At 43.5% G+C, this 23,479-nt stretch overlaps 1 protein-coding gene and 2 non-coding genes across 6 annotated transcripts in view; all 3 read left to right on the top strand.

Annotated features, from left to right (window-relative positions):
* Positions 1-4,980: 4,980 nt before the first annotated feature.
* The window catches only part of prrc2b (proline-rich coiled-coil 2B), a 29,005-nt gene continuing 10,506 nt past the window's right edge, over positions 4,981-23,479 (top strand). For 2 of the 4 annotated variants that reach the window (XM_066651209.1, XM_066651231.1), the window contains exons 1-18: positions 4,981-5,126; positions 7,821-7,999; positions 8,288-8,465; positions 10,305-10,407; positions 10,749-10,812; positions 12,015-12,158; positions 12,289-12,626; positions 12,747-12,877; positions 14,185-14,348; positions 15,205-15,292; positions 15,633-15,783; positions 16,036-16,366; positions 17,300-17,469; positions 18,750-18,933; positions 19,904-20,114; positions 20,268-22,247; positions 22,428-22,597; positions 22,749-22,864. In XM_066651209.1, coding sequence (XP_066507306.1) covers positions 7,885-7,999; positions 8,288-8,465; positions 10,305-10,407; positions 10,749-10,812; positions 12,015-12,158; positions 12,289-12,626; positions 12,747-12,877; positions 14,185-14,348; positions 15,205-15,292; positions 15,633-15,783; positions 16,036-16,366; positions 17,300-17,469; positions 18,750-18,933; positions 19,904-20,114; positions 20,268-22,247; positions 22,428-22,597; positions 22,749-22,864 — 4,638 coding nt within the window. In that variant the 5' untranslated portion in view covers positions 4,981-5,126; positions 7,821-7,884. Of the gene's footprint in view, positions 5,127-5,270; positions 5,559-7,820; positions 8,000-8,287; positions 8,466-10,304; positions 10,408-10,748; positions 10,813-12,014; positions 12,159-12,288; positions 12,627-12,746; positions 12,878-14,184; positions 14,349-15,204; positions 15,293-15,632; positions 15,784-16,035; positions 16,367-17,299; positions 17,470-18,749; positions 18,934-19,903; positions 20,115-20,267; positions 22,248-22,427; positions 22,598-22,748; positions 22,865-23,479 lie in introns of those variants that run through there. The other 2 variants (XM_066651221.1, XM_066651215.1) reach the window with 2 other exon arrangements.
* Positions 10,881-11,019, top strand: LOC136689036 (small nucleolar RNA SNORA68). Its single transcript, XR_010801714.1, has one exon. It is a non-coding gene; the product is annotated as a small nucleolar RNA SNORA68 (small nucleolar RNA).
* Positions 13,570-13,708, top strand: LOC136689035 (small nucleolar RNA SNORA68). Its single transcript, XR_010801713.1, has one exon. It is a non-coding gene; the product is annotated as a small nucleolar RNA SNORA68 (small nucleolar RNA).

Raw genomic sequence — 23,479 nt, 5'->3', positions numbered from 1 at the left:
TCCAACCCATGACAAAGGTATTGGACGTACCATCTGGAGAACACTGCTGCTCTACAGCCCAATGTTGGGGTGCTTTTGGACTCATGTGCAGCTGCTCCAGTGTCCCATTATACTGTCAGAAATGCATTGATCATAATAGAGATTGTCTACAAACTGGATATGTAGGGGACGTGGAGAGAGACAGCGCTCTCAGGATTGTCCACTTCATCCTGTCTGCTGTGGATCCTGTGAATGGAAGGATATTGAAGGGTTAAAGTTAAGTGGATGGAGGGATGTAGTGGTGGAGGAGTGGAGGGCAGGCTGTTTCTGACAGAGAAAGAAAAGAGGCTCAGCTGGACTCTAGGAAATAAGATGTAGACCTTGTCTTCAACACTGGGTTGTTTTTTAAAAATGGGCCAAACACATGTTTTGGGCAGGGATTCATTATTGTTAGTAAATAACAAATACGTGGTCCTAAATATGTTTAGATCATTTCAACTCAACATTTAATACACCATACATTTACCACTTCATTGTGTAGCGACTAAGGGGAGTGTTTAAACTAAAATGGCCAGTGGGGGACGCACTCCGGAAAGTAGATATACACCAACACTAAAGCTATAAGAAAGGTGTTTCTGATAAAGTGGCCATGTAGGTTGACATTGAGCTGGAGTTCATTTACAGTCACGGTTTATATATATATATATAGTGTGTGTGTGTGTGTGTGTGTGTGTGTGTGTGTAATGGTTTAAACTGGACCTCTCTGTAACGTTACTGTGAACAGATCCCAATTTGAAGCTAAGCATGTTTAGATTGTGTATTATTTGTGGGACAGTTGCGCCACCTGCTGGGGCACTCCGGACAACACAGATATTACAGGTCTGTGAGTATCCAGCGCTAGAAATGAAGTCAAATGTATTTGCATAGCGCTTTTGTACAACCTGATCTGTCACAGAGTAGCTTTAAAGGTACTGAGAATTAAAACAAAAAGGTAAACAAGCCAAAGGCGACAGTGGCAAGGAAAAACTCCCTTGATTCTGGAGGAAGAAACACTGGAAGGAGCTCACAAAGAAGACTCATAGGGGACCCATCCTCTTCTGGTCAAACACATTATAAACAATAGATTTCTCATTTAAAACTGCAGGTAGACTGGAGGCTGTATAGATTATGGAGGTCTTTAGTAAATGTCTGTGCTTAATCAGATCCCATGCTGCTTGGGGAAGACAGGGGCCACAACCTTCCCCATGAACAACTCTCTCTTTTCTGTTCATCAGAGTTACAGAAACAGAAGTTATTTTTGAGATAAAGATCCACTAACACCCTCGTTCTGTTCATGCGGATCTATGTATGTAAAATTAGTCCACGGCTCCTTCTGCTGCTCACCAGCATTTCAAAAGACCCACCCCTGTAGGTTGTCTGGATTGGTTCATTAGGTGCATGAGGTATGGAACACGGAATGTCTGAATCTGTATGACTATGTTTGGACCACCACACACACGCTAACAAGTCAACATACACACACACACACACACACACACACACACACACACACATACATTCAAACTTAACAAGTAACCTAAACATTCATTCATTATCTGTAGCCCTTATCCAGTTCAGGGTCACGGTGGGTCCAGAGCCTACCTGCAATCATTGGGCACAAGGTGGGAACACACCCTGGAGGGCATGCCAGTCCTTCACAGGGCGACACACACACACACACACACACTCACACCTACGGACACTTTTGAGTCGCCAATCCACCTACCAACGTATGTTTTTGGAGCATGGGAGGAAACCGGAGCACCCGAAGGAAACCCACGCAGACACAGGGAGAACACACCACACTCCTCACAGACAGTCACCCGGAGGAAACCTACGCAGACACAGGGAGAACTCACCACACTCCTCACAGACAGTCACCCGGAGGAAACCCACGCAGACACAGGGAAAACACACCACACTCCTCACAGACAGTCAGCCGGAAGAAACCCATGCAGACACAGGGAATACACACCACACTCCTCACAGACAGTTACCTGGAGGAAACCCACGCAGACACAGAGAGAACACATCACACTCCTCACAGACAGTCACCCAGAGGAAACCTACGCAGACACAGGGAGAACACACCACACTCCTCACAGACAGTCACCCGGAGGAAACCCACGCAGACTCAGAGAGAACACACCACACTCCTCACAGACAGTCACCCGGAAGAAACCCACACAGACGCAGAGAGCACACACTACACTCCTCACAGACAGTCACCCAGAGGAAACCCACACAGACACAGAGAGAACACACCACACTCCTCACAGACAGTCTCCCGGAGCGGGACTCGAACCCACAACCTCCAGGACCCTGGAGCTGTGAAAGAGACACTACCTGCTGCACCACCATAACCTAAACATTATTATTATTACTAGTAATAATAGTATATCATTGCTGTTTACAATATCAGCATAATTTGTAGTGTCAATATTACCATTGTATTCATTATCTGCAAACCATACGTTAGCCTGCCTTACTGCCTTAAAACCATACGTTAGCGCCTGCCCTCTCCGTTCCTCAAAGGAGCGCCAACTAACACGACCAACCCCCGTACAGGTCAGTTGAGGCTATTCTCATCTCTGGTACCACGCTGGTGGAACGAGCTTCCAAGCACTATCAGAGCAACAGAAACCCTCTGCGCATTCAAGAAATCATTGAAAACCCAACTCTTCCCGTCTTTCTTTAATGCACTTATTACTTCCTGGCACATTGCACTTAATGTAAGGTATTTTGTATAATTTGTGCTGTAGTTCAAATGTTAGATCCTCTTTTGTAAGTCGCTTTGGATAAAAGCGTCTGCCAAATGCATAAATGTAAATGTTAATGTGAATTTAAATAAAATATAATACATTTTTCGGGGTCAGTAATGTATTATTATATATTATATTTCCCTAGTGGTAGTTAGTAGTACTAATATAGTAATAATAATTCATTCATTCATTATCTGTAACTCTTATCCAGTTCAGGTTCACGGTGGGTCCAGAGCCCACTAATAATCACTGGAACACAAGAACACACCCTGGAGCGGGCACCAATCCTTCACAGGGCGACACACGCTCACACATTCACTCACACTTTTGTACACTTTTGAGTTACCAATCCACCTACCAAGTGTGGACTGTGGAAGGAAACTCATGCGGACACGGGAAAACACCAAACTCCTCACAGTCACCCGGAGCAGGACTAGAACCCATAACCTCCAGGTCCCTGGGGCTTTGTGACAGAGACACTACCTAGTAGTTTTAGTATTACTACTGGTAGCATTGCTACTTTTAGCATCAGCATAGTTTACTATTTCTATTGTATATTTTATTATTCATTGGTTGCAGTGACGTAAATGTTTTGGCATGAGTGCCATATAGGGGACTTGGTGTCTGATTTCAGAACGCAGCACTAATGTAAACAGATGGGAAAGACGGATATATTTATCTCATACACAGCTCCTCTCCCGGCGGTGGAGAGAGATTTACAACACCCAGAAACACAGAAACCCACCCCCTCTTTCTTTCAGAGAGGTAAAGGACCGTACTGTGTAGATACTAAGTAGAAAAGGACTTAAAACGGTTAGCCACATTAGCATTAGATCATCATAGGATCTAATGAAAAACTGTTAGCACGTCAGTATCTAATGCATTTCTCTGCTCTTCTGAGTATGAGTGAATTATAAATAATCAGATCATATACAAGCTTCAGTAATCGTCTTATTTCTCTCCTGTTGTAGTGTGTAAGTGACTACAGACACATTGTCTCAGTCTTTTGCCCGTTTACAGGTAAATAATATGACCCCACTGTCCCTGCGCTCTGAGAGTGAACAGATACTTGGAGGATAATGTTTTATCGCGACAATAAACTTTCTCGCCTAAAGTATTCCTCTGGTTTGGGTTAAAGTTTAATAAAATAGTTCCCCACGTCTGAACATGTACGTGACCAGTAAGAGATGTTTACATGCAGAGAGGCCGAGGGCGAATCCCAGGGTGTCTCCCTACACCCTCCGTAGGGCACAGTGCCCGTCATAAAGTAGTAGTGCGTTGTATGGCGCGAATATTTTTCAGTGAGCTCTTTTCAGTTTCGACTTTTCCTGTCGAATGGGCGTCTAATTACTGTCTGTGTTTATTATCTGTGATGTGCTCTATGTAGTCCGTATGGCGCTACATTGGGACGCGACCCGAGCTCCTCCACAGACGAACAGAGCTCTGTTTATAAACATGACGTGGGTAAAAGGGTCAGGGACCAATACTTACATTTATTTAATTTTAACACATAAATGAGAACTAAAACTGTCGACAGAAACAATAAAACCATTTTAATATCACGGTTTTATTTGAGTTGTGTGTTTAAGTAACGAGTGGCCGCCCAGTATGGCGTCTACGCTGTGCTGTGACGTCACATGCAACTCGCAATATTCTTTCTGGGTTTTCTTCCTTAGCAGTTCGAAGTAGTAGTATGATAATAATAACGATTATTCTTTTGCTGATATTTTTATTTAGCTATTATTATAATGTTTATTATTACTAGTAGCATTAGTGTTTTCAGCATCAGCATAATTTCTTTCATTATTACTATAGTATTTATTATATCTTTAATTTTTTATAATAATTATTTTGTTTATATTACTATTATTATTATTATTATTATTATTAGCATTGCTGTTTTCAGCATTAGCATAATTTGTAGTTTTACTATTACTGTTAAATTTATTAATATATTATTTATTATATGCAATTTTTAAATAAAAAGTTATATATATATATACTGCTACTTATATATATATAAGTAGCAGAAGTACTAATATAATAATAATGATAATAACTTATTATTTTGCTTATATATTTTTTGTTTATATTATTATTATTATTATTATTATTATTGATAGCGGGTGTGTATGTGATATCTGAGCTGTGCCAGTAGAGGTCACTGTTTGACACACACGTCACATCCGACAGCAGGCCGTGTGGCAACACAAGTAAACGGCAAACAGATATAAAAAAAAAAACAGAGAATCTGTCGGAGAATCTTTATCCATCCTCTCAGACTTAGCCCCCAGGAGGACTTATTCCACCTCATCTGAATCCTACGGACAGTAAAGCGTTGAATCGGTGAGTTTTTGCCATCGTTTGGTTGAAATTTCTGCCTTTATTTTTAATCTGAAGCTGCGCTGCCCCCCCCCTTGACTCACTGCCGCTTTGTTCTGGCGCTGCAGCCATTTTTAATCTTCCCTTCTTTATGCCCCTGGAAACGAGAGGCGACAAATAACAAGCCGTTTTCCACCGCAGGATGACGGTTTAAACCGGTAACATTCGCGCTATCCGCGGACAGAGCGTTAAAACGTTAATATGTGTGTTTTTATTTGCGTCTAGAACAAGGTCTGTTCAGTTTTGCCCAGTTCTGGCTGTGTATCTAGGGAAAATAATCGTTGTCATTGTAGTTTATAACGTTTTTTTAAGATTATTGTTTGCTGTTTGTTGTGTTTATGAAGTTTTCAGCAGCAAAAATCGTGTTTTGCTGGCCCAAATATCCCTAAAATAAAGGTAAGACTGAAATTGGCTTCCTATTTACTAGCTACTTATCGGAATTTTCCAGTCCACCTTAAATTTCCATATAAATGATATACCATTTAAGGTGGAACGGAAAATTGGACTCGGAAACAACTGCTAAAAGCAGCCTAACCTCTTATTTAGCGAGGTAAACACCTTTATTGGTGTGGGCTGTTGTCAGTCTGATGTTTTTTTCTCTGAATATTTCTGTGTAACGTCTTAGATTTAAGTCAAGTTTTTGTGATGCAGCCCTTTTCATTTCTCTACATTTCAGCAGGTATTATCCAAGCTTCAGATATGTATTAATGTCATGTCTTAAAACCAACTGAGGTGGAAACTGACAAATCCAAGCTTTTCTGTTTTAGAAATGTAAAGGATGCACAAATACAGCAATTTCAGCTCGGTGTTAGACATTTTTATGAACAGATCTGGGGTAGAACCTTGTACATGTAGTAAACTCAACGAAAATAGACCTTTATTACTTATTTAATTTGGACAATTATAAAATGTTTTACTTCAGCACAATTCCTGGGTAATATGAATTCTATCCTGTCTTGTGTTTTGTGGCTGTGGGGTGGTGCCTCTGGTACTCTCGGGGTCCTGGGTTAGAGCCTCTCCTCAGGTCACTGTCTGAGGAGTGAGGTGTGTTCTCTCCTTGTCTGTGTGGGTTTCCTCTCATATTCCAAACACAGATGTTGGTAGGTGTACTGGCTTTATAACATTGTTCACAGGTATGTGAGAGTGACTGAGTGAGTGTGTGAATGACTGGGTGAATTGTGATAGTTAGTCTCTGTCATGATCCAGAGTATAATGATTAAAACTTAAAGTATTTGCTCTTTATTAAATTATATTTTTATTAAGCCCTGTGTTGGAGAAGGCATTTTGATGTGGTTTATTGTGTTCTCCACATTTTTCTTTTCTACCCATGTCTTTTATGTGGGCGGCACAGTGGCAAAGCAGGTAGTGTCTCAAACTGCTCCAGGCCCTGGGGTGGTGGTTTTGAGCCCGCTCCAGATGGCGGTCTACAATGAGTTTGGTGTGTTCTCTCTGTGCCTGTGTGGGTTTCCTCCCACCATCCAAAAACATGTTGATTGGTGGATAGATGTCCATATTTGAGAGTATGTGTCGCCCTGCAAAGGACTGACTCCAGGGTGTGTTCCCACCCTATGCCCAGTGATTCTGAGCAGGCTTCTGACCCACTGCGATCCTGAACTGGATAAGCGTGTACAGACAATGAAAGAATAAACTTTACCATTTTTACTTGGCTGTCTGCCTTCTCCGTTCCTGTTTTCTCTGTTTTTCTCCATCTGTTTTGTTGCATTTAACCTCATCTTTGCACTCTCACATAAACGTGTGTCCAACGCTGTGATTTGACCGACAAGGAGGGACAATTCTAAAGCCTTTGCACTTGACGACAGAAGAGGAGCGGAATCTGGTCACCTTGTTTTATCCCATGTTTTCAGACTTGGGCAGATCACTGAAAACTGACTAGGTGGTCTTGTTTCACAGTGTGTGGGTTGGTGGACTGCAGATTGCACAGATTAATGTGCACTTGCACAGAACAAGGGCTTTTATCATAATATGCGTGCTTTAATTGAATTGGGGGTGTGTATTTCTGAGCAATATTATCCTCCAAGTTGAACATAAACATGTGTGTTAAAGCTGGGCATGCTTAAATTTAGAGTGAGCAAAGGCACTGAAGGTGATGTCCCTGAACACAGCTGCAGGGTCTCTGGGTCCTGGCCAGGGTCCTCTTCTCAGGTCACTGTCTGTGAGGAGTGTGGAGTGTTCTGTGTCTGCGTGGGTTTCTTCTGGGTGCTCTGTTTTTTTCCCACAGTTCAAACACACAAACATTTTGATAGATGCATTGGCTGTTCAAAACTGTCCAAAGGGTGTGTGTGAGTGAGTAACTGGGTGAGTGTTGCCTTGTAATGAACTGATGCTGTGTCCAGTGTGTGTTCCTGTTGGCACCCAGTGTTTCTAGGTAGACACGGAGCCCACCACACTTGAAGCACTTACAGAAGATGAATGAATAAATGCTCAGTATTTGGCCTGTTGTTTTGTTGTTTATTGTTGAACCCTTGTCTTTAGGGGCTTGTTTTACACCATTGACAGAAAACCTCTGAAATTGTACCACTTTCCAAAAACTGAATGTATGTGTTGTGTCCAAATTCTGTAAAGTGTATCCAAATGGGAAGAGCGTATGATTTAAGATTCATTATTTTTGGTGTTTTTTGTGTGTGTGTGCTTCAACAGAAACCGAAGGCATAGAGGAAGAGGCGCAAAGAAAAATTTCCATACTCGATGACATTACATCGCAATGTCCGATCGTTTGGGACAAATAACCAAGTCCAAGGATGGGAAAAGCAAGTATTCCTCGCTCAGCCTGTTTGATAAGTACAAGGGAAAGTCAATAGAAACTCAGAAAACTACAGGTAAGACATTGATATTCACATTATTTATAAATGAACCTTTAGGATTCCTTCTGTTAAAAATCGGGGGCATAATATTATATCTCAAAGTATGAGTTTGTGTTTAGACGATTTAAAGGTTTTGTAGCGTTTTTTTATGTCAGCCATTGTAAACACAGTGAATGTATACACATACGTATTTCTTTATTTTGTGAATAAAATTTTTAATGCTATGCAACGGTTACCATTAAATGAAACATTGCCTTATGTAAGGCTCATTAATGTTGACCTGTATTCCCCTCGCCTCCTCAGTAGTTCCCCGACATGGCTTGCAGAGTCTTGGTAAAGTGGCCACAGCCCGGCGCATGCCCCCACCCGCTCACCTGCCGAGCCTGAAGTCCGAGAACAAAGGAAACGATCCAAACGTGATTATTGTGCCCAAAGACGGAACAGGATGGGCGAACAAGCAGGAACAGTCCGATCAAAAGAGGTGTGTGACACTGGGGCACCAGGCAGATATTTAGTTGTGTGGTAATCGAGCCTGAGATGGCACCTCAGCCGTCAAACCCAAGAAATGGTTATAGATCACCCAGCAGCCAAAATGAAAGACATTCATAAGGAAGGAGTCCTGCAACTAGTTTTGAGATGAATGGGAATCTCATAGCAATAAACATGGTGTCTGTTTGAGGAGCCTTCATTCGAAACAGCCAATCAGCATGCAGGACAAACCCCTGTTACTCAGGAGGGATACAGAGAGATGGGCAGGAAGCAGAGATGAAACATGTGGGATGTTCTGGGAGTTATTTGAGCCAAACAAATGACAGAAGTTTAGGATGGCATTTTCATTTTGTTTTAAAGGTGTCTCCATTTGCAGAGGTAAGAGCCTGGTCTTGTGAGAGTGGAAGTATTTGCTTGAGATGTCATTAAGGACAGACATCTGTAAGGAAACATAAAAAGGCTGATTACTTAAATAGTGGCACTGAAGTTGGTCTCACTATCACATGGCCCCAGGGTCCTGGAGGTTATGGGTTCGAGTCCCGCTCCGGGTGACTGTCTGTGAGGAGTGTGGTGTGTTCTTCCTGTGTCTGCATGGATTTCCTCCGGGTGACTGTCTGTGAGGAGTGTTGTGTGTTCTCTCTGTGTCTGTGTGGGTTTTCTTCGGGTGACTGTCTGTGAGGAGTGTGGTGTGTTCTTCCTGTGTCTGCATGGGTTTCCTCCGGGTGACTGTCTGTGAGGAGTGTTGTGTGTTCTCTCTGTGTCTGTGTGGGTTTCCTCTGGGTGACTGTCTGAGGAGTGTGCTGTGTTCTCCCTGTGTCGGGTTTCCTCTGGGTAGTTCGGTTTCTTCCCACACTCTAAATACACACGTTGGTCGGTGGATACCCAGAGACTCAAATGTGTCCGTAGGTGTGAGTGAATGTGTGAGTTTGTGTCGCTTTGTGAAGGACTGTCGCCCCCTCCAAGGTGTGTTCCTGCCTTGCGCCCAGTGACCCACCGCTACCCTGAACTGGATAAGTGTTACAGAGAAGGATTGAACTCCATATAACTCTCTATATGTATGCTCGTAGGGGAGGAGGAGGGGGGGGGGGCCCTTTCTGTCTCTGAATGGAGAAGGAAGTAGTAAAAAGATATTTAAGAAATGCAGTGTTCCTCCAGTGTCTTTAGTTGTAGATTTTTATATAATTTTATTTTGTCCTTGGTTAGAATCTGAGGTGCGTCAGCATGATTCTTCCCCAAGACAAAAGACCAGGAGGTAGGGAGAGTTTAGTGAAAGGAAAGTGTGAGTGAAGGACAGAGATGTTCTTTTCCAAAGGTAACTGTGTGTGGGGGTGTGGGTGGGTGGAGAACATTATGCTGCTGTGTTGCTAAGTACAAGACTATTGGAAAGTGTGAGAGTGAGAATGAATACGAAAAAGACCGTCTAAAACAAGGCTCTGTTTTTTCTTTTATTTTCTGTGAGTGTAAAATTTGCTTTCTTTTTGGATTATTCATGCAGAGGATTTTCAGTCAGTTTTTTCTGTTAAATTAAGCATTGAAAATACTTAGAACATCATTTAATTAGATTCCACAACCTGTGTCTTCTAAGCTTCATTTACTTGTTTAATCCTTTTTAACTTATGCTCTCAATTTACATTTTTGTACTCTGTGTGATTTAGTGATAGCCTGTTGTTATTGATATATCATTCTCCTGGTCTGTGATTAGTTAAGCATATTGATAAAATTAATATCGATAGACTAGTCTCCTCCTCTGTGCGATCAGTGGTGGACTGTATAAAAATAATAAATACATTGCTATTCATTTAAAACATGTATTTTCATTTTGTTCCCTCAGTTCCATTGCATCGACAGCACCGCTGCCGGAGTCGCAGCCGCAGCTGCCTTTGCAGAAATCTGTCTCAAATCTTCAGAAACAAACCCCGGCAGCCAGCCAGGAGGTGAGGAACAGCCCCGGGGGCTTTCACAACATGTGAACAATTTCTATGAAGTATAAAATGCATCATCATAGTCACTGTTTAAATTTAGACACATCAATGCCACAGTGTTTGTTACCTATACGTATATATTATTACATATTTCAGAATAAACTTCATTACTTGGTTGAATTTAAAGGTATATACATGCTGTAAATAACGCTAAATTGTGCTGAGGTAGTTGCTTCAAATTAGGGTAAATTGTGACTTTTGTTGGTCTGTTAAATAGATTTAAACCCCAATTTATACTAGCGTATTTAATCCAATTTATTCATCCTTTCTCTTGTTTTTCTACCTTTTCACAGAGCACAAGCACAGGTGGACCAAAGCAATGGGCACAACTAAACGGAAAGGCAGTAGATCCAGATGGTAACGTCTATAATATTATCCGTTTCAATTTTATTCTGTTAGCAACATGTGGATTTATATATAGCATTCCCGCACACAAACCCAAGGGTTGTTATCGAGTTGGTTTGTGATGACCCATGCTATGTGTGCGTAAAGGATCGTCAAAACCTTGTCGCCTTCTATGGGCTGTGTCTGTGCCCATAGAAGTGAATTCAAGGTCTTACATTCAGTACTGTCATTCTGTACATGCAGTCTTTTGGGTGTATTTGGGTCTGTGTTTTCACTGTGGAGAGTTTAGAGGGGAGGAAGCAGGTAGGACCTACTAGAGACTTGCCAGAAGACACAGCTGTCGAAGCTTTGGATTGTGTTGGGGGTTTGTGTAGTTATGCAGTTTATTTAGGCTTTAAAGATGATGTCCTGTTCCAATTTTCCTCAAGGGAACACATTTCTGGTTCTTGATGAAATTTGTGACTTTCTTTGGTACCAAACCCACAGCAGCATTCTCCCCCTTTGTAAACAGCTCTGTTCAGAATGCCTGCTTTCAGCGCTTGTTTCTTTAAACGATAACGAGCCGCTCGCTGTTCACCCAGACCCCGAGCGCACAGCAGTGAGGAGCGAGGAGCAGAAGCTCTGATTTTCACTCTGTTCTTTCTTCTCCATTCTTGTTTTCTTGGTTTTCCTCAGTGCTCTTATTTCTCTTCACTCGTTGCCTCTTTTGCTGCATTTAACTTCATCTTTGCTCTATCACATAAATGCAAATCTAGCGCTGTGATTGGACAGACTCAGACGAGGGGGCGGGGTAATTCTAGCGTCTCTGCACTTGACGTCAGAAGGGGATCAGTATCAGAACGGCTCATTTCATCCCATGTTGTTTTTTACTTCGGCAGCGCACAGAAAACTGACTGTGGTCTTGTTTCACAGTGTGTGGGTTGGTGGGCTCCAGGCCTCTACATAAATGTATTGAAATTAAATGGTTGTAACTGATGAGATCTTTTAGGGAAAATCTATTACACCTTTCATTCAGCCTCAGATTTTCTTAATGACTTGACCTCAGCCGCTTACTATTATCTGGTGTATGGATCAAATGTGTCTTGGCTATTAATCACAGTGTATTTACAGTTAGTAAGATTTCTGGGTTATCTAAACATTTTGAAATGTGGGGTTTGTGAAGATTTAACCACAAATTAAGTCCCACATCTCACCCTCTGTTGTCGGTGTCACAGGTTTAAGGGCCTCAAGCCGACTGCAGCCCTTCTCTCACGAGGAATTTCCGACGCTGAAAGCAGCAGGAGAACAGGACAAGGCTGGCAAGGAAAAAAGCGCCTTCGATCCGTCGTATGGGCCCGGACCAAGCCTCCGCCCTCAGAGTGAGTGCCTTTATGCCAAATCTCACACCAGAGTTGATACAGCGGATAACTACACATACTACAAACTGTGATACTCTTTGTATCTGCCTCTGGTTTCTAATGAGGTCTTTTTTTTCCTTTCCCTCCTCAGATGTAACGAGTTGGAGGGAGGGGGGAGGGAGGAATCTTCAGCCCCTCTCTCTGTCGCCCGCCCTCTCCTCCGAGACGGAGGCAAAGAGCAGCGTATCGGCTGAACCCTCAGCTACTCTTCCTCCTCCTGCTCTTCCACCTCCGCCTCCCTCTAACACTTCCTCTGGCTCCTCTTCCTCCTCCTCGTCCTCATCCACTTCCTCTAATGCCAATGCAGCTCCGTGTCCTGACCCAAAAGAGCCGTCTCTCCGCCCACTGCGCAGACCAGCTCCCTCTGCCCTGCAGTACCAGTTCCACCACAGCTCCACCACCACATACCACGACATGCTGCCTGCTTTCGTAAGCATTGAATGTGTACACAAAATAAACCAGAAACACTATTGTGTAGGCTTAAGTGATCTAGCTGCAGTTTAAAAAAAAAAACAACGCATTTGTGTTTGTCTGTTTACGTTTCCACAGATGTGCCCTAAAGAGACTCGAGATGGCCCTGGCTCCTCTGAGCATGGCTCCGCTGCTGTGGTCGCCCCCATGCGCTTCGACTCCAGACCCATCTTTAAACCATCTTTCACTGCTCCGCCTGAGCCTGTCAAGTAGATACCAACTCTCAGTTCCTTTTGTACTGTTATCCCTTCCACATCATGACTTTCCCCATCATGGTTAAAATGTGCAATTACTTATCACTGTGACACAGAACGTGTCATCTGCATTTAACCCATCTGTGGCAGTAAACACGCACACACTAGTGCACTAGGGGTTGTGATCACACACCCAGAGCCATGGGCAACTATCCCCTGGCGCCCGGGGAGCATTTGGGGGTTCAGTGCCTTGCTCAAGGGCACTTCACCCATGGATGTTCCCGCCAGTCCTGGGGATTGATCCGTTTATCCGGGGGGGGGGGGGGGGGGTGTAGTAGTCTTAAGTGTAGTAACTCATAAATGCACAGAGTGTTTATTACCTGTATGGTATTTATTTATATGGGGTTTCCAGATGTGGAAGAGATAAATGTTCACATTTCTTTAATGAACTATGGCTCATGTATAAATCTGTGTGTAGAATCATCCATGAAATGTTCTTTAGAAAGCGATTTGGTAAATGAGACTGGAGTACAAATCTAGACCCCAGTTTTAGAAGGAAACGTTCATAAACTTTTTGAAAATGTTCTAGGAAGATTTCTCTGTACTCTGTATTTATCTTTGAGAGATTTTTTTCAAACGTGGTCCTCGAGACCTTTATCCGTTTCACTTTTATTCTGTTAGCAAAATGTGGATTTATATATAGCATTCCCGCACACAAACCCAAGGGTTGTTATCGAGTTGGTTTGTGATGACCCATGCTATGTGTGCGTAAAGGATCGTCAAAACCTTGTCGCCTTCTATGGGCTGTGTCTGTGCCCATAGAAGTGAATTCAAGGTCTTACATTCAGTACTGTCATTCTGTACATGCAGTCCTTTGGGTGTATTTGGGTCTGTGTTCTCACTGTGGAGAGTTTAGAGGGGAGGAAGCAGGTAGGACCTACTAGAGACTTGCCAGAAGACACAGCTGTCGAAGCTTTGGATTGTGTTGGGGGTTTGTGTAGTTATGCAGTTTATTTAGGCTTTAAAGATGATGTCCTGTTCCAATTTTCCTCAAGGGAACACAGTTCTGGTCCTTGATGAAATTTTTGTGACTTTCTTTGGTACGAACCCCACAGCAGCGTTCTCCCCCTTTGTAAACAGCTCTGTTCAGAACGCCTGCTTTCAGCGCCTGTTTCCTTAAATGATAACGAGCCGCTCGCTGTTCACCCGGTTCTTCTGACAGCAGTTGGGGTTAGCCCATCAAGGTGCCTTTTCTGTAAGAATGCAGGACTGGGGGTAATGTCAGTACATGTCTCTGAATGCTGATTTCTTTGTGTCTGTAGTGGAGATGTGAGGAGGGAAAACCGCTTTGCCCGGATGCCCCCGCGCCCCTCGCAGCGGCCTGTCCATCGCCAGGGAGACCGTGCTCCTCGTCCTGCTATCATTAACCCAGACGACCTGAAGGACCTGGACGACCTGGATAACGACTGTGAGGATGGATGGGCAGGTAAGGTCACTCTTCAGGAATTTAGTTTTATATACATATACGAATATTCTGGCATTTGTATGTAAAACAATGAGGAAAAAAGCTACACAATCAGCCGTTAGCAAAGATTTTACGGTTCAAATACAACCAGTCTGAGGTGGATTGAATGGTTAAATACATTTAAGATATTGTGTGTTGTCCCTTTCGTTCTATTTCTTTTGGTTGTTGCTATTTTTACTGGAACAGAAGAGATGTTTATATTTGATCCTAATGAAATATTCCAGAGTAAGCAGTGTACCTGAGGGCCAGTTTTTATTTAAAAAAAATTGGCGTTATAAGACAGAGGGTGGCATAGTGGTTAGCACATTGGGTTCAAGTCCCATCTGGGTGGAGTTTCCATGTTCTTCCCACTGTCCAAAAAACAGAGGTTAGGTGAATTGGCTTCTGTAATAACCGTCCTGATGTGTTAATAAAGGAGTTTGTGTGTGCGCACGCACGCACAGATGTGGACTCCTGAGTGAAACCCTAGTGCCCGATGCAGTCCTCCAGGTGAACTGTTTGGTTATGGTTGAGAGTATGCTGAGTGCGTTTGGCTGCCGCTTCTTGTGTGTTTGTGTTTGTGTCTGGATTGAAAGTTGAGTTGGATTGAGAAAGTTGTTGCTTATAAAGCATCCTTGGGTTTCTAGAAAGGCGCTATGTAAGTGTAATACAGATATTTTTGTTAGTAAAGAAAGTGTTATGTAATACACTTCCCCTCTTTTGTAGCATCAAAGTTGTTCAACACATCTCCAAATAAGTTGGAATAAAGCAGCAGTTATATGCTGCTAGAGAAAGAGGAGAGTTGGGCGTTTTAATAAGCTGATGTTTACCTTCCTAGGACTCCACGAGGAGGTGGATTACAGCGAGAAGCTCAAGTTCAGTGATGATGAAGACGATCATTGCCCTGGAGACAAGAATAAGATCTGGTGTGTTTTTCAGTGTGTGATAATTCTTTATGCCTTCCAATATTTTAAAAATCCGTTGGTTAATTAATCATTTGTCTTGGTTAAATATTAGTTGTGTATTAGAAAGATATATAAAGTCAAAATTATTCAAAGCTGAGTGGATTTTGTAGGTTTTCTCCTGCTTGTCTGTCTGGTCCTAGTGCCTGTCCCAAGCCCTGGGACTGTGGGTCTGTTGTGCAGCCCTGACACAGACATTCAGATAAAATAAGTGTTTTGAGAGAACATTGAAGGTAAGGTGAGTGTTTGTGTTTTTTTTTTTTTTGTTTTTTTTTTTATATTATTTTTTTTTTTATATCCTTAGGGCTGAGTGGGAGTCTCGCCGTGAACGTCAGTGCTCCATGAGTTCAGGAGAAGGTCAGTATCCGCAGGAGCCTGAGGAAGACTCTTATCACCAGCACGATCCTCTTCCTTCCAGGAAAACCAATGGCAGATACATCTCTGCAGACACACAGGTAAGAACTGGGTTTTATCTTACATTGGGAGGATTCTCGCTAACTTCAGAGTTTGCATCAGAGGAGCCTTCCTGTAGAATAAGTGGTAAACGTTGGCAGAGTGCAAGTATCGTTAAAGATGTTCCCACCCTGTCGTTCCCTCGTGTTTTTTTTTTTTTTTTTTTTTTTTTTTTTTTTTTTGTTGGTTAAGTAGTTTTGAATAGCTCAGTATGTTGTTCAATTTGCTACATTTTATTCAAATTTCTCTGCTAGCCACAGCACAAGAGCAGCGAGTGTCTGGAAGATCTGGAAGATCACCAGCGTTCGGCTCCTCCTCGGGGGAAGTTTGTCTCTGCCGAGCTGTCGGAGGCTGTGGAGAGAGCTCGGCGCCGGAGAGAGGAGGAAGAGAGACGAGCGCGAGAGGAGAGACTCGCAGCATGTGCTGAGAAACTCAAGAAACTGGACGAGAAATTTGGCAAAACTGAGAGACCCGCTCGAGAGGCACAGAGAGAATCACAGGGGACAGAAAATAAAGATCTGTCTCAGTCTCCAGGCAGAGATCTGCCCAAAACTCACCAGGACAGCTGGCAGTACAGCATTAAAGGTAAACGCTGGTACAGTTTATAACTTCGAACTTTGATTCAGTTCAGTTTCTCTTTCAGTCAGTTTAATGTCAGAGATATAGACCAGGTGAAAAGGTTTTTCATGTGAAGCTTTGAAAGGATTAAGTTTCTTTGACCATTATCTGGTTCTGTCTAGAAATGTTTACATATATTTATGTGTTTAAGTGTATATAAAACTTTTGTCTCCCACCTCTGACTGTTTAAAAAAATGCATGTTAGGGTGTGGAATGCAGGTGTGTGCGCGGACGGGATGTTAATGTCACCCAACACGCTTATTAGCCTTATTGTAAACAGACAGCTGAGTGAAACGTGCCTAAGCCTAGAGAGCTGCTCTGAGAATTTCCAGTGCCACTGCATGGAACCTACACATCTCAGCTTGGATCGGCAGCTTGTAACATTCCCCTGAAGGGTTTTTGAAAAGGTTCAAACGCTCCTTGGGTTGGTGGCCTACACAAATCTCCTCCAGCGTAAGCCAAATGTGTAACAAGGAAAACTGATCTGTGAAAACCAGGGGTGGAGCAGTGTTCAGTCCAAAAAACAAGGGAATATGTGACAAGTAAACGACGCCTGACTTTACCCACTGACCTCAGCTACTTGTTACAGTCAGAGCCGGAGTCCAGTGGGCTGTTGCGAGATGCAGATAGCTGCTTCAAAGCCAGGGATAGAGATGGAGACTAGTTCTCCTACACTGAAAACAATGTGTTTGAAAGCACTACAATTGAAAAAGCAGTGCACAGAATAATCTGCCATTTGAGCGATGTTCATCAGTTTATTAACACGCTACAACGATGCAGAGTCTGGATGTGCTTATAACTCTATAATTTAGGGTATTCTTACTCTCTAAGAAACCTCTGTCATATGTTTGCTCCTCATTCCTCTCTCATATTGCTTCACTCCTTCTCCCACTTTCACAGAGGTGGCGGAGCAGTCCTCTGACCAGTCGTCCAGTCAGGATTTCAGAGATAATGGTTTCAGCTACAGAAGCGAGGACGATTCTGCGGAGCCCACTTCTCCACTCCCAGACTTTGGCCGGCACCAGAAAGCCGTTCCTCCTCGATTCCAAAAGCAGCAGCAGCAGCAGCAGGTGAGAGACAGCTGCACTCTTCAAAGGCCTCGAGCCCTGGATGTAGAGCCTGTAATTCTCTGGGATCAGAGTCAGGATGAGAGAGGACGGCCTTAGCAGAGTTCAAAGATGAGTGGGCGTGGCTACTGTTGTGATGCATGGAAAGATCATGCAGTGGGTTTGGAGACGGAGCTTTGATCAAAGCCTAATATTTTGGTCCTGTCCCAAATGTGGTCTGGTGAAAATCTGTCTGAGTTCAAGTGATGTCAACTGCAGACGTTTGACCGGGACTGGGAGTAGTTATCAGATAGCTGCATGCTGTGAATTCAGTGCGAATTAGAGGACTCTAACTCATTTGCATATAGCAGTCTTGGTGGCAAATGGCTGTAACTATAGTGATTAAATATGAGACCCTTGTGTTTCTGTGAATAATTAAGTAGTGATGTCCAGATCAAGTTTTTTTTGCCCTTTGTAATATTGAATGTCTGCAAATAGAGTCCCGATCGATACTTTTCCTAGGTAGTTCTGTTAAACAGTGCACACTTCAAGTACATTATAATTATTAAAGTCAGCTTTACACTAAATCTCTCACATAAAGAAATTCCCTGCACCCAAGCTGCCGTGTTTTTTTTTTTTTGTTTGTTTGTTTTTTTTCTTTTTTAAACAAATGGTGTCTTCACAAAGAGCTCATTATTCCACCCAGTGCAGCAGTAAAAATAGAACATATCAAAACGAGTAATATAATCCCAATACCACTGTGAAATGTTAGAGTAGCTTAATACCCACTCACAACCAATAAAAAACAGTTTGGTTCAGTCCCGCAGAGTTACTGCTGTCGCTTCAGACTTTTATATTAAAAAAAAATAAAAATCTGCATAGGACTTTTAATTTGAAACGACGGCTGCAGGAAGTGATGACGTCTGATTGCAGTGGCCAGCAGAGTCGGATCACAACAACATTTCAATAACAAAGCGTGCTAGTTTTCAGAAACACCGGTGCTGGGGGGAATATTCACATCAGTCATGACCAGCTTGAGGAGGATGGGGAGGGAGTGAGAGTTTGCTTTCAAGAGGAAACAGAGTCAGACTTAAGATCGAGCACCGTTAAGCCAATACAGATCAGTAAAATAATGCTGTGATCTGCCCCAATACCAATCTTTGAGATCAGAATTGAGACATCCCTACTTTTAAGGCATTTCCTCATTTCTGAAATGGAATCTCTCTGGACAGTCCTTACTGATTTTTAAATACCTTTTAATTCTGTTGGATAATGTCTTATGTTCACATTGCTGTTATTTACAGGAGCAAGCTTATAAGATGCAGCAGTGGCAACAGTCTGGATCAGGACACACACAACGAGGCTTTTATCCTCCTCATGTACTGGGATTCGACCCACGCTGGATGATGATGCCTCCCTATATGGACCCCAGAGTGACCCAAGGCCGCTCCACCATCGATTACTACCCTCCCAGCATCCACTCCTCTGGTGAGATTATCACAGTTCTTCTCAGTCCTGGTCTTGGTGGGCCACTGCCCTGCATATTGCCCTGCTCCCAGCAAACCTGATTCAATTACTGAGCTTAGGGTTCCATAAATACTGTGTTTTGCCCAACCAAGTACAAGCATGAGTATTTTTGTATATGCAGATACTGATACTTGAAAACAAGCATTGTGTAATAGTGTAGTTATTAATTAAATCATTGTTGTTTAATTAAAAAAATATTTATTCATTTCTGGAACTGTCCATCTTTTATTTAGCATTTTCCTTGATTACACCACCAATAATTTGAATTTGCCATTGGGAGATTATATATTTACACGTGTGTGTGTGTGTGTGTGTGTGTGTACACACACACATATGGCGTAATCTATGGTGTCGGATCCAACTCAGAATTTGTGAGCAGAGAAAATAATTTTATTTGAGGAAAAAACGCATCAGGCAACAAACAGTGAAGACGTTTCCCGGAAGGGGAATACACTTTGAGTGACAAAAAATTCACCTTGTTCAAGGACAGTCCAAACATTGCGGCATACTCACTGCTGTCGGGTTCTCCCTGCAGTCCGCTTTGCTTAGGTTGCCATCACTGGATCATCATATTTATTTATGTACATATATATTTGTGTACCAGATATCCCTTCCGTTCCATTGTTTTTTTGGTTTTTTTTTTCCAGCTGACATTTCATTTACTGTTCCTGGTTCTTTAGTACTTCCCAGATTCAGAGTAAGAATGAAGTTCAGCCCAAATTAAAATTGGTCTTATTTCAGTGTTTGGTTTTTTTCAAGAATGTGGAACTAAAATTCTAGTAAAATATAAAGTACTTTACAAAATGTCACTTCTCAGCCAATTGTAGAGCTTCTAAAGAACTCCCTGTGTGCATTTGTTCAATCAGAGTTGTAGTGCAATCTTCTGTAGGTCTAGTTTTGGGTTTTCTTACTTTATTTGATGTCTGTGCAGGAATGATGAAGCCAGTCCTGCAGCAGGATCGCCTCAACAGTCCTGGCTCTGCCTCGGACGAGGGGAGCCACCCGAGCATGCACCAGGAAAGGAGAGCGCCCTCTGCTGAGCCTTTCCCTGTCTGGAGCCAAGATGGATTCGCTCCTACTCGCAGTTTCACTCCTCCATACCAGAGACAACACGACAATAATGACCGTCACACAGACGATAGGTGGTCACTGCTAGTGCATTTCATTTATTTGTGTTTGTGTACTGTTGCTCTTTTCAAGCATCCGATACTTGTTCATTAAAAACAGACAAATCTGGTTCTTAAATCACGCTGAAAAATGTTCTGAAGTGGTCTTCCTTTTTCTCCTCCGTATAGGAGTGATCGATCCTGCTCTCAGCAGGACTCTTACGAGGATCGAGTGGACAGTCCTGCGGAAGACCTTCACCACCAGTCTTATCGCCAGTGTCGCGGTTCTGACGTCTCTTTGTCATCTCAGCGAGACTCCGGCCACGAAGATGGTCACCAACCGTCAGCACACAGCCACTCAAACACAGGAGAGAGTGATTACTCCAAAACTGAGCACCAGAAAGAGAGCTCTGCTATTAGACCCCAGAGAGAGAGCACAGATCTCCGTGAAGATGCTTGTGAAGGCAAAGAAAAGAGCTACGACACGGATTTCTGGAAAAAAGGGGGTTCCCAGAAGAAAGAGAGCAGTGGACTAGGTCAGTGGTCTGAACCTGGATCCAGCAGCATTGGTCAGCCATCTGAATCTAGCGGAAGAACATTGAGGAGGACTGGACCCATCAAGAAACCAGTGCTTAAAGCTTTGAAGGTTGAAGATAAGGAGAATGAGAAGCCCAAAGCAGAACCAGAAGAGAAGCCTGTTCCATATAGACTAGAGAAAGAGGTACTAACCAATGTGTATGACCTGAAAAAGGACATCCAGCCTTTAACCAATAGGCATCCATCCTCAGCACCAGCACCAATAATGCCATCCCTTGAAGATAAGCAGCCAGCACTTCCTAAAGTTGAAAAAGTAAGTGAGGAATCCAATAAAGAAAGCAGCTGGGAAAGCAATAAACCCCAGGCTAAAGAAAACTCTGAAAATAGAGAGCCCCCTGCTGCTTCACGTCGAAGCAATTGGATATTCATCGACGAAGAGCAGGCATTTGCTGGAGTGAGAGGAGCAGGACGAGGCCGTGGACGAAGCTTCAGAGAGTTTAACTCGAGAGGAGGTACTCGAGGAGGACGAACGGACAACTCCAGGGGAACCTACAACTCCGGGAACAGCCATCGTGCAGCTAGAGGGCGTGGAACACGGGAGTACATCAAAACCGAAGATCTGCAACGAGGAAAACCGCGCAGAAGGAACGTGAGTGAGACTCTGAGCGAAGCATCAGAGTATGAGGAGTTGCCCAAACGTCGCCGACAGAAAGGCTCTGAAAACGGAGAAGCGGCTTATTCCTCGGGTGGAGACTCGAAAAGGGCTGAGAGGGACTCGTGGAGGTCCAACAAAGTGTATAACAACGACCAGAGCACCGGAGAAGCAAGGGAAAAGTCCAAAGCTAGAGGCTTCGGGCGATCTCTTCCACCACGCCTCAACACCGGATACAATCGCGGATTCGTATCGAGGGACATTTCGACGTGGAGAGGTAGAGGAAGCCAATATTCTGGTGGCTCTTTGCATGAAAACGGTTACAACTTTGTGAGTGACTCTTATTCAAGGAAACCAGTGGAAGGAGATGCCCTCAAGTATCCACCCAAGTTCTCCAACTCTTTTGTGGAGAACGGTGTGGAGGACAGAGAAGGGGATTATTGCCTAGATAACGATAATCCTGATAACCGACCGCTGAGGAGAAGACGTCCTCCTCGCCAAGACAAACCTCCACGCTTCAGAAGGCTGCGCCAGGAGAGAGATCCTGGAGGCCAGTGGAACAGCGACGAGTACATCAACGGAGATTTCTCCAGCCCCTGGCACAGTCATTCGAAAGGTGAAGACCACTGGCCGGGTCAGTACTCCGGAGGCAGGCAGCAGCAGGACTTCAGCCAACAGGGGGAAGACTGGGAAACTGGCTCAGAAAACAGCGACTTCAACGACTGGAGAGAGAAGCGTGGAGGAGCTCAGCATGGAGAGACAGCAGCAGATTCAGGCCACAGCGAACCTGGCTCTGAAAAGCGAGAGCTGTCTAAGAGAAGCTTTTCCAGCCAGCGTCCCCTAGTGGAACGCCAGAATCGCAAGAGTGACATCTGTTTGGAAAGCAGCAAAATGAACCGCTCCACAGACACACCATCTAGCGGCAGCTCATCAAACCGAAATGATGGCTGGCAGAACGGAGTTTCGCCTAACTGCAGAAGGTAAAAACCAGTATAGGATTTGTTATAATGCATGAAGTAGAGAGTAGTACAGCCCCCATTTTTCATTGTACTGATATTGTTATTTCAGAAACTCCCTCATTGCTCACCAGAGCATGACAGTGGAAATAAATCCAACTTAGCATGTGCCATGATTAATGAAAGTGCGTTGTTAATGTGCAGGAGTCCAGAAGACGCAGGTCCAGGTTTAAACACGGGGTCTGTGTATGGTGTGGAGCAGCCTGAAGAAAACCTCTCCACCAGCACTACTGAATCTTCAGGGAAGAAACTGGAGAAGGAGCTGAAACCCAGAGCAGAGCCCCTCTCTCAGTACGAACTGAAAAGTTACTCAAGTAAGTCACATCCTTCAGAAATATTTCTGTTCCTGTGCTTGTGCAAAAACACGCTTCCTGTAAAATGACACCAGACTAATAAGGGAGAAGGATGGGAAAACATTTTATTTGGTGCCTTTCTTTTTTCCTAATTTTCTCATCTTTCTGTCAGTTGAAAGCGATTCAGGTGCTTCCATTCCAAGTCCAGAGGGATTCCAGGACACACTTTCCAAGAAACAGCGGCGTCCACAGGAAGACGACAGAAGGAGGAAGGAGCAAACTGCACAGGTGTGTTACATCATTTCAAAAAGGATTTTACACTAGGTTTGCACGGTATAACGATAATTAGAATTACAATATAGAATATTTTTTACAGCGGTATTGAAAGATGTGGACAGTATCTCTAAATGAGGGCTGAGAGTTTTACTTGGAACACCATAAATTTGACAAAGCAAAGACAAGAGTTCATTTATGTGCATTTACGAGAGCCACAGGGAGGGGGTGCTGTGGGAGCTTACTGACTGGTGACATTACAGTCTGAAAAAGGGTGGGGGAAAAACCCAAACCCACAGCCCACCGCAACACCCTTCTCTCGACTTTGTGCTCACAGGTATGAGGCTTGATCTCTAAATGTGTGATTTGAGCCTCAGTTCACTGGAAAAGCCACAAGTGCCTGTTAGCTGGCCAGCTGCAAGCAGTGTAGATATTATTTGACTTATTTTCAAACTTTTCAGTGACTGGTGCTGGAGGAACAGAAAGTTGCTCTCAAAAATGGGTTTTTAACATCAACACGTGTGTCATTGTGCACTGTTGAGCTGTGCTGAACTGCACAGCGCCGAAAAACCCTTCACTCGACCCCCACCCCACCATGTTAATATTTTGAGATTGTATGACAGTATGCAA

This window comes from Hoplias malabaricus, chromosome 2 (genome assembly GCF_029633855.1).
Source record: "Hoplias malabaricus isolate fHopMal1 chromosome 2, fHopMal1.hap1, whole genome shotgun sequence".
NCBI classification, from domain to species: Eukaryota; Metazoa; Chordata; class Actinopteri; order Characiformes; family Erythrinidae; genus Hoplias; species Hoplias malabaricus.
Note: the sequence above shows the minus strand (reverse complement) of the source record. Positions and strands in the feature narration are given on the sequence as shown.